General features: G+C 63.7%; 4 protein-coding genes across 4 annotated transcripts in view; 3 read left to right on the forward strand and 1 right to left on the reverse strand.

Annotated features, from left to right (window-relative positions):
• The window catches only part of SIK3 (SIK family kinase 3), a 42,595-nt gene extending 37,543 nt beyond the window's left edge, over positions 1–5,052 (forward strand). Inside the window, exons 20-23 of the mRNA XM_082493775.1 lie at positions 1,089–1,252; positions 2,033–2,165; positions 2,548–2,715; positions 3,091–5,052. Coding sequence (XP_082349901.1) covers positions 1,089–1,252; positions 2,033–2,165; positions 2,548–2,705 — 455 coding nt within the window. The 3' untranslated portion in view covers positions 2,706–2,715; positions 3,091–5,052. The remainder of the gene's footprint in view (positions 1–1,088; positions 1,253–2,032; positions 2,166–2,547; positions 2,716–3,090) is intronic.
• Positions 5,053–6,516: 1,464 nt separating this feature from the next.
• APOA1 (apolipoprotein A1) lies at positions 6,517–8,126 on the forward strand. Its single transcript, XM_082493928.1, has 4 exons — positions 6,517–6,590; positions 6,772–6,827; positions 7,073–7,226; positions 7,305–8,126. Exons 2-4 carry the CDS (start codon positions 6,785–6,787, stop codon positions 7,900–7,902), a joined length of 795 nt encoding a protein of 264 aa, XP_082350054.1. The 5' UTR covers positions 6,517–6,590; positions 6,772–6,784; the 3' UTR covers positions 7,903–8,126.
• A 527-nt stretch (positions 8,127–8,653) lies between these two features.
• Positions 8,654–9,176, reverse strand: APOC3 (apolipoprotein C3; the record flags this gene model as incomplete). The annotated part of the gene is made up of 3 exons (XM_082493717.1): positions 9,104–9,176; positions 8,854–8,980; positions 8,654–8,750 (listed from the first exon to the last, which is right to left on the reverse strand). Exons 1-3 carry the CDS (start codon positions 9,159–9,161, stop codon positions 8,654–8,656), a joined length of 282 nt encoding a protein of 93 aa, XP_082349843.1. The 5' UTR covers positions 9,162–9,176.
• Positions 9,177–10,666: 1,490 nt separating this feature from the next.
• Positions 10,667–12,014, forward strand: APOA4 (apolipoprotein A4; the record flags this gene model as incomplete). Its single annotated transcript, XM_082493754.1, has 3 exons — positions 10,667–10,715; positions 10,846–10,972; positions 11,087–12,014. The coding sequence occupies 3 exons, from the start codon at positions 10,667–10,669 to the stop codon at positions 12,012–12,014; spliced, it is 1,104 nt and encodes a 367-aa protein (XP_082349880.1).
• Between the last annotated feature and the right edge of the window lie 22 nt (positions 12,015–12,036).

Raw genomic sequence — 12,036 nt, forward strand, 5'->3', positions numbered from 1 at the left:
GGGAGGAAGGGCAGTCGGGGCTGTGTGCTAGCCCTGCTCACTTGCCCACGGGTGGCGCAGAGAGCTCGGGCAGCAGACTGAGCCGGAGCCGGGGTGGTGTTGGGATCCGGGTAACTTTACCGACAGGTCTCTTTGGGGAGCATCTTTCTGGCATCTCGCAGTTGCAGTCCCAGCCAGGAGGTGTGGTGTCCCAGCACAGCAGGAGATTGCTTCCCCCCGCAAAAACCGATAGTTCTGGCTGGGGAGTCTACCTGCAGCTGCGTCATTTCAGGGCAGCTCCCTAGTGCTCGTGGCCACGTCCGCATGTTTGTGCTCCGCAGGACTACTTGCTGAGAGCGAGCTGTTTACGTGCATCGGACCCAATGATAGGCTTCTCCATACCTCAGGACTTTATTCAAAACATCATGTACTTGATGACGAGAGGTTTTGCTTGATAGGAATGTAGCCTTTACCCTCGGTCATAAGAGCTTGCAGTGCAGATGGACTTTGCCAGGCAGAACGCTCACTCATGTACTCCTGCAGCCAGATTGTTGGAGGGTAGGGAGAAGTCATCTGATAAAAACGAACATCCTGGCCAACTCTTCCAGCAAGATTATGTTGCTTACAATTGCCATGGGGCCCTGCTAGAACATCCTGTGTTGGAGGGTGGGGAGAGGCTTCTCCCTCCACTCTTGTGTAACGATGTGGGCAATGCAAGGAGGAGGGCGAGCTGGGGCTGGAGGGGAAGGTGGCAGTGCTGGGAGGCGGTCAGAAAGGGTCCGGTTCTGTTCCTGTGCTGTGGTTCTCCTGCCCCTGTCCCTCCAATTTTAGGCTGCTTTTGTAGACCTGACTGGAGGCAGCTAGCGTTGAGACCTTTGGGAGGGGAAGCCTTCCCAAGTGCCATCTGGGGGGCCCTGGTGCTGCATCGCTTCAACAGGAGCAGCCGGTGGTCCCTTTGCACCCAGTCAGCAGTGCGCTGGTCCACCAGCGATGAGTGTTTGTTCGTGCAATCAGGTCTCAGACCCACAGTTCTGCGGTGGTGCGCATCGCTGAGCACTGCAGGTTCCTTGTACTAATCTGTCGTTTTTCTGTCTTGTCTGATTTTCAAGAGTCCATCGTAGGGAACTGTATGGACAGGAGTTCCCCCAGCCAAGCGATGCAGGTGCCTGACCACAACGGACTGAGCTACCCTGCGCGACCCGCCTCCAGTGAGCACCCGCGGCCCAGGACCCTGCAGAGACATCACACCATCCAGAACAGCGATGATGCCTACGTAGGTTTGAAGAGGCCTGTGCCCAGCAGGGCTTCAGGCAGCGCAGAGCTTCCTTGACGTGTGGGGGTTATGTACATGTACGAGGTGTCGTACAGGAAAGGCAGCGCCTTGCTCTGCAGGGCTGCTGGGAATGAAAAGCCGTAGGGATGCTTCGGTTACTACGTCCGGTTTGCTTAATACTGCAAACTTTTAAGCAGAGACCGATATGGAAGTGCACCTCCTTCACTCCTGGTCTGCCCCAGGGCTGGCTGCTGTAGCTGTGGCATCTCTTCTTTTTCTCCCAAGGTTCTTCTGATGAAACCGTTTGGGCTGTGGCTGAAGCCCTGGCTGTGGCCGCGGAGGGCTTGGTAGACACACACAGCCCGGCTTTTGGTTCGGCAGCGCTACTAAACAAGCTGGCCACGGCAGCCCAGACCTTCACTGAGAGCAGAGGGTGGCTGCTCCGCTTACCCTGTGTTTTGGGCCGCTGGGAACTGTCCTGCCCAAATTTCAATGCGTTCCTTGCTACAGCTCCCTTCTGCTGTAAATGAGAAGGGCGCTTCCCTGGTTAGTTCGGTGTAGCCTGGAAGGGACTCAGACTTTCCAGTCTGTTCTCGTGTGTTGAGGGGACATCGGCTGTGCCTAAGCTGTCCCCCACGTACATACACTTTTTACGTGTACGTAGAAGCCCTCGCTGAAGGCTTGCAGCAGCTCCCCAGGCAGCCTGTCAGAGAGCCGGGGGAGCAGTGGGGTGCCTGGTCCCAAGGCCCCCTTGACCTGTGTCCTGCTGTGTCTCCATAGGTGCAGTTAGATAACTTGCCTGGAATGAGTTTAATGGCAGGAAAAGCACTAAGCTCTGCTCGGATGTCTGATGCAGTCCTCAGCCAGTCGTCGCTGATGGCCAGCCAGCAGCTGCGCGACAGGGAGAGCGAGGGTAAGGACCTGGCCGAGCTGCAGAGACGCGGCACGGAGGGCATGGAATGCTGCTCGAGGTCTGGCTCAGGAGCCGAGAAGAGCACCTCGCAGCCTGCGTTGCAAAGCCACCTTTGCTCCCAGTGAGCAGTGCCTGCGGGGAGAGGGGGGTGCGTGGGCTGTGGGGGAGCGTGTGCTGATGCGGCGCAGCTCCTTGGGTGCCGCTGTCAGCGGAGCCTGGGCTGGTGGCAGCAGCGATACAGGCTTCCTGGCGAAACACGGGGCAGCTTTGCCTCTGCAGTGACCCTTTAGGCCGTGGCAGCTGCTGGCCTGATCCCCGCACTGCGGCTGTAACTCCCTGCTGTTCCTCGTGTAAACTCTGGCGTTGTTCTTTGCCCTTACAGAATGTGGGGAGAGTTTGGAAGGTCAAGAGCATCCCAACCTAGGTGATGGCAACCAGCATCTAAACACCTCCTGTTACCCATCGACGTGTATTACAGACGTCCTACTGAGCTACAAGCACCCGGAGGTGCCCTTTGGGATGGAGCAGGCAGGGGTGTAACCAGGAGGGAGTGAGTACTCCAGTGTCCTTCTCTTTCCGGCTGCACACCTGGGGTTGCCCCGACGGCAGAGCCAAAGGCCCGTTGGCCTGACTTGCGTGTGCGTCCCCTTCCTTGTCCCCTTGCTCTGAGGGGGGCGGCTGGAGGAGAGGCCATCAGCTGTGAGCTCGCGCACTGGTGGCTGTCTGCTGTCCCCCCTGTGCGTTCGGGGACAGCACCCCTCCTTCCAGCCCTTTGCTGCTCTTCCGGAGCCCCGCTGCTTCAGCAGGGTCGCCCTCCTGGGGCGGAGCTGGCGGGTCTGGGCTGGGAACGCGGCGGAGGGCTGCGGAAGCAGAATTGCCATTCTCCGGTGTCTCCTAACATCTCTGCTTCTTCTCTCTCTTGCAGGATTTCTGTACAGCTTTGAAACGAAAAGGTCCATTTTAAACCAACAGTATCTAGCAGCATCGCGCCAAATTGCCGTAGTATTTCTGACTAACTGGAATACCATGGCCCCTTTCCTCATAATCAGTTCATCCAGTGTGTTGTTCCTTTGGTTTCTTTAATTTTTGCCGTATTTGCCTGTAACTCCAGCTATCACCGAAATAACCAGAGAACCTGGGTCCTACACGCCGGCAGAGGATTCACGGGAGCCCGAGCACTGAGTCTGGTTTGGAGGGCTTTGACTGACCCGGGCCAGGCGGGCCCCGGGGGCCGCTCCGGCCCTCTGTCCGCCTCCGCGCTCGGCACAGCGAGCGGATGGGGCTGGCGCCTCCCTGGAGCTCGCCCCAGCGGGGAAAGGAGCGGGAGCGGGGGTCCGACGGGATCCCCCCGGCTCCCGGGCAGCTGGAGGCCACGCTGTCCTTCCACTCTTTAACCCTTTGCACTGGGGAGGGGCCCGGCGCCAGCCGAGCCGGGCAGCGCTGGCGGGGGGCGAGGACGGTGCCAGCCCACCGCGGTCCTTCCCAGATGGCGCCTCCCAGCCCGGGGCTCCGACCGACCGGCCGGCCGGCGGGGAACAGCCGCCCCTGGTGCAATATGCTTCTCGTCTCATCTTTGTCTGCTTTCGTTCCTTCTCTTGTCTCTCAGTGTGCTGAAAGGATCACCTCTTCCCCGCCCCCTTCTAACTTTTTCTTTTCAAATCCGCATCCGACTTGGGATTTTTTTCTTTTTCTTGGCTTGATGTAGGGAAGACAGATTTTTCTTTGTTTTCTTAGCTTCTCCTCCTGATCATGTAGGAATTGTTTTTTGGTAAATGTTGTTTTATTATTATTGTTATTAATAAAAGGCAAAAGGAATTTCTGTTTGAGAGAAATTTTTAACTAGATTCTGTTCTATATGAATTGTGACTTGCACCTTTTGTTCAAAGTATTTTATTTCTTTTAATGACATTGTACTTGTGACTGGTTTTCTCTCTTGTGCCAGTGGCGACAGTGGTATTCTCCTTTATACAGTTCAAACGTGCATAGATCTCTTCCTTGTCCTTCTTTCCATCCTTTCCTTGACGGATAGAGCGTGACGCCCCATCCCAGCCGGGGCTCGGGAGCACTTGGTGTCGTCATTGCCTTTGGGATTTTACAAGCTACAGCTCAAATTCTTCTTATTGACACTTTTCTGGAATATTTTTAAAAAAAAAAAAAAAAAAAAGGAAAAACCGACCCAGCCCTCCTGAATTTGCACAGAAGGACGTGTGAAACCAGCACGGCAGAGATGACTTTGCTATCCGTCCCCATGCCTCTTCCTGGGCCCCCCTTCTCCCCTGCCCCGGGAAAAGAACGCTGACCGGCTCTGCCGTCCTGAGAACCACAGAGAGAAACTCCGCAGCTGCCGCGCGGCATTGCGCAGGCCGGTGCTTCTGCCGGCGTCCCAGTGCCAGGCGGCTCGGCCGGGGCGCCACCGTCCGCTTGCGTGTCCTGCCCCGGCGGCTGCGGGCTCGGGGGGACGCGGGGAGCCAGGCGGGGCTTGCCGGGCCTGAGCGGGAAACACTGAAAGCCTTTTGCTCTGTACCTTTGGTTTGTTTTCCTTTTGTTTACATGACACTGTATTTCTGGGAGAGTCGACGGCCACCCCACAGACAGCATCCGAAACAGCAGGGACTCGCTTAACCGTGCCATTTTGCAGTATCACACTTTTTTTATCATTGCTTTGTATTGTAGTAATCAATACGCGCAGTATATGTTGAATGTATATTAATATACTTTGCTATTATTTCTGTTTTTTGGAAATGTCAGAAGTATTTTTTTCTTCCTCATTTATGTTGGACTAAAAAAGTTTCAGTAAATCTTTAGTCCATTTTTTGTGGGTCACTTGCAACTAGCCAATTAGTTGGACAGTGGGATCATGACAAATAAAACCATGATTATGATCTTCCCTGGTCTCCTGTTTGCCTTGTTGCTCAACGCCCGCCGTGGAGGCGGAACAGCCCGGGCGCTCGGGGCGGCCGGGGGCGAAAGCTCAAGGTGCGGCAGCGCGGCCGCGCTCGCTCCCAGCCTGCTCTGGAGCTGCTGTGTCCTCGATCCGTCCCCAGAACCGTCACCTGCTCTGCGGAAGCACTGTTTGACAGGGTTTCCTGAAGCCCCCGTGCAGCGGTAGGACCTCCAGCACCGGAGCTGGGCCACGTCTGACTCACCATGCAGAGGATGTGTGTGCTGCCGCGGTGGGTTTCGTTCCTGTCAGCCCACGCTGGTTCCCCACCTCCTCCTTACCGCTGCGAGGCTGGGATGGCTGCTGCTTCCTTCCCTGACTGGTTTCTGACCTGAGCACTGAGGGGCTGCAGGAGCCTCCCTGGGAGTGCTGCTGTGCGGCTCTACCCCTCCAGGAGGACGCAGCCTTGAACCCCCTGTCAGCTGCATCCGTCCCTGTCCCCCTGTGGGGAGGGGAATGCAGTGATACACATCAAACCCATGTTGTCAAGCATGTCCTTCCAAAGCCGGGCTTTCCCAGGAGCAGGGAGGCTCCAGGGGGAACACATGAAGCTGAAAGCTGGGAGGAGAGGCGAGGGAAGGGAGCTGTGCCTGCAGCATGCTGCAGCACCGATGCGGTGCCCGGGCATGGGGCCGCAGAGAGCTGGTGCTGCGCTGAGACAGGGAGCATTGCTCCTCCGTCACAGCGGGCAGCTTCCCCATGGCATTAACCAGCCCCTCCTGCTGCCTGCACGCTCCCCTGCAGCGCTGTCTGGGGGACGTGCCCCCTTTCTTCCCTGTCCCCTCTTGCCAGCCGGGCTCAGCCCCGTGCGCTCGGTTCCTGCGGGTCCCTGTGCTGGTGGCAGTGGGACGGGGCATCACCGGGGTCTGACTGCAAGAGCGGCTGTGGCCAGGATGGTGTCTGCTCAGGTTGAGCCTCTGCTTTGCTGCCCGGGACCCCGGGGAGGGCTGGCGTGAGCGTGCACGGGGACACAGCTCCCGGCACCTCTGCATCGGGGACAGGCCAGGAAAAGAGGGTGATGTGGGCAGCGTGGGTCTCACCCGCCCGGGGGAGGACGGGGCAGAGACCCACAGTGGTGGTGAGCAGAAGGGTCTGGGTACAGCAGGCCAAATCCCTGCGGGTATAAACCTTGTCCCTGGGCTGCCGGCCAATCCCTGGGGGCTGCCGAGAGGCCCCGGCAAGGCCGCAGCGGTGAGCAGGAATCTGGGTCACCGGGAGCGTAAACAGGCTCCTTGGCCGGCGAGCCGCGTCCCGCCGGGAGCTCCTGTTTGCTCGCCGCCCCTGCCAAGCCGGCGCTCCTCGGCTCTGGCTCGCACAGGCGATCCTTGAACTCTACGCGCCACATCGCCGGGGAGCGATTTCTTGGGCTGCAGCGCTGGCTTATCTCCGGCGGGAACTGCCCCCTCCTGCATAAATAGCGGTGGTGGAGAAGCGGCCGGCTCAGACGGGACGACCGGCAGCACGGCAGCGGCAGGAGAGAGCTGGTAAGAGCCCGGGCTGCTCCAGGAGCTGCCGAGCCCCCACGGCGCGGTGGTGACCAGAGTCCTGGGAGCTTTGCCCATGGTGCCAGCGGGGACCGCTCACACCGGGGTGGGGGGCTCAGTTGCCGCCGGGGCCGGCTTTGCGCGGGGCTCCCTGTAGCCAACTCTCTTGCTCTGCCCCCAGGTTCGGCGCGAAGATGAGAGCCGTGGTGGTGGCCCTTGCCCTGCTCTGCCTGACAGGTAGGTCCACATGGGGCTGGGGCTGGGGCTGGGGTGGTGGCAGCTGCAAACCCTGGGGGGACAGAGCAGGACGGGGCAGCTGAGCCTGAGGTGAGCGCTGCTGGAAGGGGCCAAGCGGCTCGCTGGTCCCCTCCTGAGCCAGGCAGGTCCCCGGGGCAGCCACGGGCAGGGCGGCAGCGCTGGAGCCGTCCCCGCCGCCGTCCCGCCGGGCAGTCTGTCCTGAGCACGCCGGGCTCTCCCCGCAGGCACCCAGGCCCGCTACTTCTGGCAGCATGATGAGCCCCAGGCGCCCCTGGACCGCCTCAAGGACATGGTGGAAGTGTACCTGGAGACGGTGAAGGCCAGCGGCAAGGATGCCATCGCCCAGTTCGAGTCCTCCGCCGTGGGCAAACAGCTTGAGTAAGTGGGGGGGTGTGTGGCGAGGGGGCGGTGGGGGGTCCCCGGGCGCTATGCGTGACCTCCCTCCGCTCCCCGCAGCCTGAAACTGGCCGACAACCTGGACACGCTGGGCGCAGCCGCCGCCAAGCTGCGGGAGGACATGGCCCCCTACTACAAAGAGGTGCGGGAGATGTGGCTGAAGGACACGGAGGCCCTGCGCCAGGAGCTGACCAAGGACCTGGAGGAGGTGAAACAGAAAATCCGGCCCTTCCTGGACCAGTTCTCTGCCAAGTGGACGGAGGAGCTGGAGCAGTACCGCCAGCGCCTGGCTCCCGTGGCCCAGGAGCTGAAGGAGCTCACCAAGCAGAAGGTGGAGCTGATGCAGGAGAGGCTGACCCCGGTGGCTGAGGAGGCGCGGGACCGCCTGCGTGGGCACGTGGAGGAGCTGCGCAAGAACCTGGCGCCCTACAGTGACGAGCTGCGGCAGAAGCTGAGCCAGAAGCTGGAGGAGATCCGGGAGAAGGGCATCCCCCAGGCCGCCGAGTACCAGGCCAAGGTGGTGGAGCATCTCAGCAACCTGCGCGAGAAGGTGACGCCCCTGGTGCAGGACTTCAAGGAGCGCCTCACCCCCTACGCCGAGAACCTCAAGGCCCGCTTCATCACCCTCCTGGACGACCTCCAGAAGAGCGTGGCCTGAGCCGCCGGCCGGCGCGGCCAGGGACTGACCCCGGCCCCGCTCCTGCAGCCGCCCCGGGGCTGCTCCCTGCCCTGCCCGGGGTGCTTCCCCCCGGGGGGGCTCTGGGGACGGGCGTCCTCCCTGGGGACCCCCCTCCTCTCCTTCTGCTGCCTCCCCTCCCCAAACCGGCGTGGGTCTCAGCTTTGCCTTCCTTTTGTCAAATAAACATGACTTAAGTTATTGGAGCTCGCTCAGTCTTTGCAGTGGATGCTGGAGGGGGGCAGCCTGCACGCAGTGCTGGGGGCGAGGGCTGCTCGGGGCAGGGGACCTGGGGGCCGTGGGGGCAACAGGGAGCTGGCGGGGGGGTGCCCCGGGCTCTCCCTGCCGCTGTGCCCGGCTCTGCCCGGGCTGCAGCCCCGCCTGGCCCCGCGCGGCTCTCCCAGCGCACCGGGCTCTGCCGGGGCGGTGCAGCGCGGACGGGGCTGGTCCTGCAGATGCTGGATCCCCCCAGTTTGTGGGAGCGACATCCAGCCCCGGCCACCCTGGGCACGTGTGCGTGGGGCGGTGGCCCATGACCAGAGGTCCCAGCCCTGGCGTGGGCATCTGTCCCAGCCCTTCCTCACCCCGCAGTGCCCACTCCTCCTCGCTGCTCCCCCCAGTGACGCCTCCACAGCCTTCTGCTTCAGCGCCGCTTTATTGCAAGAACCGTGACAGTGGGTGGGGACCTGGGGGGACCCCAGCCCGGCCGGCCCCCCGCCAGCCCCCGGCGGAGCTACGCGGCCGGTGTCCGCTTCCAGAGCTCCACCAGCTGCTCCTTCAGCCAGGCCAGCCGCTGCTTTGCCAGGTCGGCGTTGTCTGCCAGCCATCGCCTGCAAGGGGAGGGGGCTCAGCGCGGGGCACCGGCCGGGCTCCCCCGCGGGTGGCGGGGCGGCGGGGATGGGTGCCCGGGCTGGTGGGGGGGCGTGGGGGCACCTGGCCTGCTGAGCCGCCTCCGACTCCTGCACCATGCTGAAGGCGCTCTTGGCCATGGCCGTGGCTTTCTGGGCGTACTCCTGCACCTTCTTCACCAGCGTCTCCGGCTCCCCGGGCGAGTCGGCCCCTGCAAGCACAAGCCCTGTGGGAGTGGGGTATGGGGCCACAGGGCTGTGACCCCCCCATGCATGCACCCCACACCCTGAGCCCCGTCCCCCTCCTCCTGCACCAGCCCTCGCCCACCCCTTACTTGCTCCCGCTGCCAGGATGGCCGTGCAGACGAGCGCGAGCAGGAGCGACGCCTTCATGGCTGCAGAGAGAGCAGAGCACATGGCGTGGGGCGGCAGGGGGGAGCCCGCGCGCCTGTGGGGGTCCCCACCTGGCCCCCGGCCCCTTCCCCTACCGGGGGCTTCCCCACTCACCTGCACCGGGCTCTGCTCGGCGGGGGCAGCCCCAGGCTCCCACTTTATACCCTCCCCACCGCCCCCCGCGGGGGTGTTTGTGCAAAGGTCAGGGGCGGTGGGGCTGCCGGGGAGGGGGCCCGTCGGCAGAGACCATTCCCGCTGCCAGGTTTGCCGCGGAGGGGCCTGCCTCCCGGCCGGGAGTTGGGAAATCCTACAGGAACCGCGGCTGCCGGGGGGTCTGCATGCATGTGCATGCGTCTGCATGTGCGCGCATGCCTGTGCACGCTGGTGTGCGTGCAGCCAGCCTGGTGCCCACCGCAGGGAGCACCATGGTGAGGGCAGCCACGGGACAGGCCTGGGGCTGGCGTGGGCACACACAGCACAAGGGTGACATCCAGCGGCACCGGCCCCGGGCACGATGCCACCAAGCTGGCAATGCCACCCGGGAGGCGCAGGCAGGCCATGCGTGCCCAGGTCTGGCCATGGGGCACCACGAGGGCTCTTTGGACCTTGGCATCACCGGTGCCTGGCCGATCCCTGCCCCTGCCTGCGGTGCCCTTCGCCCCAGCCGTGACACATCAGCGCCCATCTGCAGCCCGCAGTGGGTCTTCCAGGGTGTGGGTGGGCTGAGCCAGGGCTGCATCCCCGCAGCCCGGTGCCGATGGCCGGGGACACACACGGGTCCCAGCTCCAGTCAAGGGCATACCAGCACTGTGTGGATGCCACATGCCACAGCTGTGGGGTCCTGGCCATTCCCTGTGGCCGGGCTTCCTCCAGGAGCCCACGCTCGGAGGCAGCGATGCTGTCCTGCACGTACACAGTCTCACGTGCCCCCATGCATCCATCACAGCATCCCCCTGAGCCCACGTCCTGCCACACTGTGCATCCCAGGTACTGCGCAGCCGGCACCAGGGGGCCATGGCTGCATGCCATGGAGGTGCAGAGCCGGGGGCTGCCCCCCGTGGTGCGCTGTCCCCTCTGCCCCAGGGTCCCTGCCCCCAGGAGTGGCTCAGCCTCAGGGTGCCCGTGCATACCCCCATCCCCTCTCTGCCCTGGCGCCTGGCGCCCCGCCGGGAGCTGGCAGTGCTGCGGGTGATGTCAGGGCTGCGCACACGTCAGGTGCTTCCACGTCGCGACCTTGCTAAAGTCCAAGCCCGCGGCCTGTGTCACAGGCCTGCGTGGAAGCCACTGAGGGCGCTCAGGCTGCATAAATAGCAGCCGGGCGTCCCCGGCACAGCAGGTACCCGCACCCGGCAGCAGCGCAGGTGAGCGGCTGCGTGGAGGGGTGGCAGAGCTGGCGGCTGCATCGCCGGCAGTGGGGGGAGGCAGCAGGGGGCTGGGGGCTGCTGGCCGCCGGGGCTCCCTTCATCTCTGCTCTGTGCTCCCGCAGGCATCCCCCAGCACTCAGGATGTCTCCGAAGGCGGCTGCCCTTGTCCTGGTGCTCCTTGCGGTCGCAGGTGAGGTGGCGTGTGGGTCCCTGGTGCTGGGAGGGTGGTCCTGCCCCGGGGCAGGGATAGGGACCTGATGTTTCCGGTGGGAGCTGCCGAGTGGGACCGTGCCGGCACTGATCCCAGCATCGGTTTGCAGGAGCACGGGCTGACGTGAACCCGGATGAGGTGGCCAGCGTGCTCTGGAAGTACTTCACCGAGCTGGGCAGCAATGCCAAGGAGACGGTGGACCAGCTGCAGCAAGCCGAGATCACCAAGCAGCTCAAGTGAGCAGAGCCATGGGCTGCGGCACCGGGGGGGACACGGTGGTGGCTGCGAGGTGCCGGGCAGGGCAGGGGGCTGGGGGCACGCCGGGGCGCTAACGTCCCCCTTCTCCCCAGCACCCTTCTGGAGAGCAACCTGAAGAGTGTCAACTCGTATGCCGAGGACCTGCAGCGGCGGCTGGTGCCCTTCGCCACCGAGCTGCAGGCGCGGCTGGCGCAGGACTCGCAGCGGCTGAAGGAGCAGATCCGGCGTGAGCTGGCGGAGCTGCAGGCCAAGCTGGCGCCCTATGCCGACGAGGTGCACCAGCAGATCGGCACCAACATCCGCCAGCTGCAAGCCAAGATGAGCCCCTATGCCGAGGAGCTGCGCTCCCAGGTGGACCGCGGGGCCGGGGAGCTGCGCCGGGCGCTGGAGCCCTACGCTGCCGAGCTGCGGGACCGGCTGCAGGACAACGCCGAGAGCGTGCAGGCCTCCCTCAGCCCCTACGCCGACCGACTGCAGCAGCAGATCGATGGCGGGGTGGAGAGCCTGAAGGAGCGGCTGGCTCCCCTGGCCGACGAGCTGAAGGCACAGGTCGAGCAGAGCGTGGAGGAGCTGCGCCGGGGGCTCAGCCCCTACGCCCAGGAGGTGCAGGACAGCCTCAACCGGCAGCTGGAGAGCCTGACGGCGCAGATGGAGCGGGCAGCGGAGGAGCTGCGCACCCACCTGGCTGCCCGCTCGGAGGAGCTGCGTGCCCAGCTCAGCCCGCTGGCCCAGGAGCTGCGGCAGGCGGCCAGCGGCGACGCCGAGAGCCTGCGGCAGCGCCTGGCACCCCTGGCCCAGCAGCTGGATGAGCGCGTGGAGCAGACGCTGGAGGCTTTCCGGCAGCAGGCAGCCCCCTTCGGAGAGACCTTCGGGCGGCAGCTGGTGGAGCGGCTGGAGGAGATGCGGGGGAAGCTGGACTCGGGCGCTGCTGGCGTAGAAGACCACCTGGAGCTGCTGGAGAAGGAGGTGCGGGAGAAGGTGGCCGCCTTCCTCAGCACCGCCCAGCCGGCGGCAAACTGAGACACTCTGAGTGCCAGGGGGA

This window comes from Vanellus vanellus (genome assembly GCF_965231255.1).
Source record: "Vanellus vanellus genome assembly, chromosome: 21".
Classification (NCBI taxonomy): domain Eukaryota; kingdom Metazoa; phylum Chordata; class Aves; order Charadriiformes; family Charadriidae; genus Vanellus; species Vanellus vanellus.

Bases quoted from the DNA above. Each gene is read 5' to 3' on its own strand.
- APOA1 (XM_082493928.1), top strand. From the start codon at position 6,785: ATGAGAGCCGTGGTGGTGGCCCTTGCCCTGCTCTGCCTGACAG. The intron at 6,828-7,072 runs GTAGGTCCACAT...CTCTCCCCGCAG, and splicing joins TGCCCTGCTCTGCCTGACAG to GCACCCAGGCCCGCTACTTC. The intron at 7,227-7,304 runs GTAAGTGGGGGG...CGCTCCCCGCAG, and splicing joins GCCGTGGGCAAACAGCTTGA to CCTGAAACTGGCCGACAACC.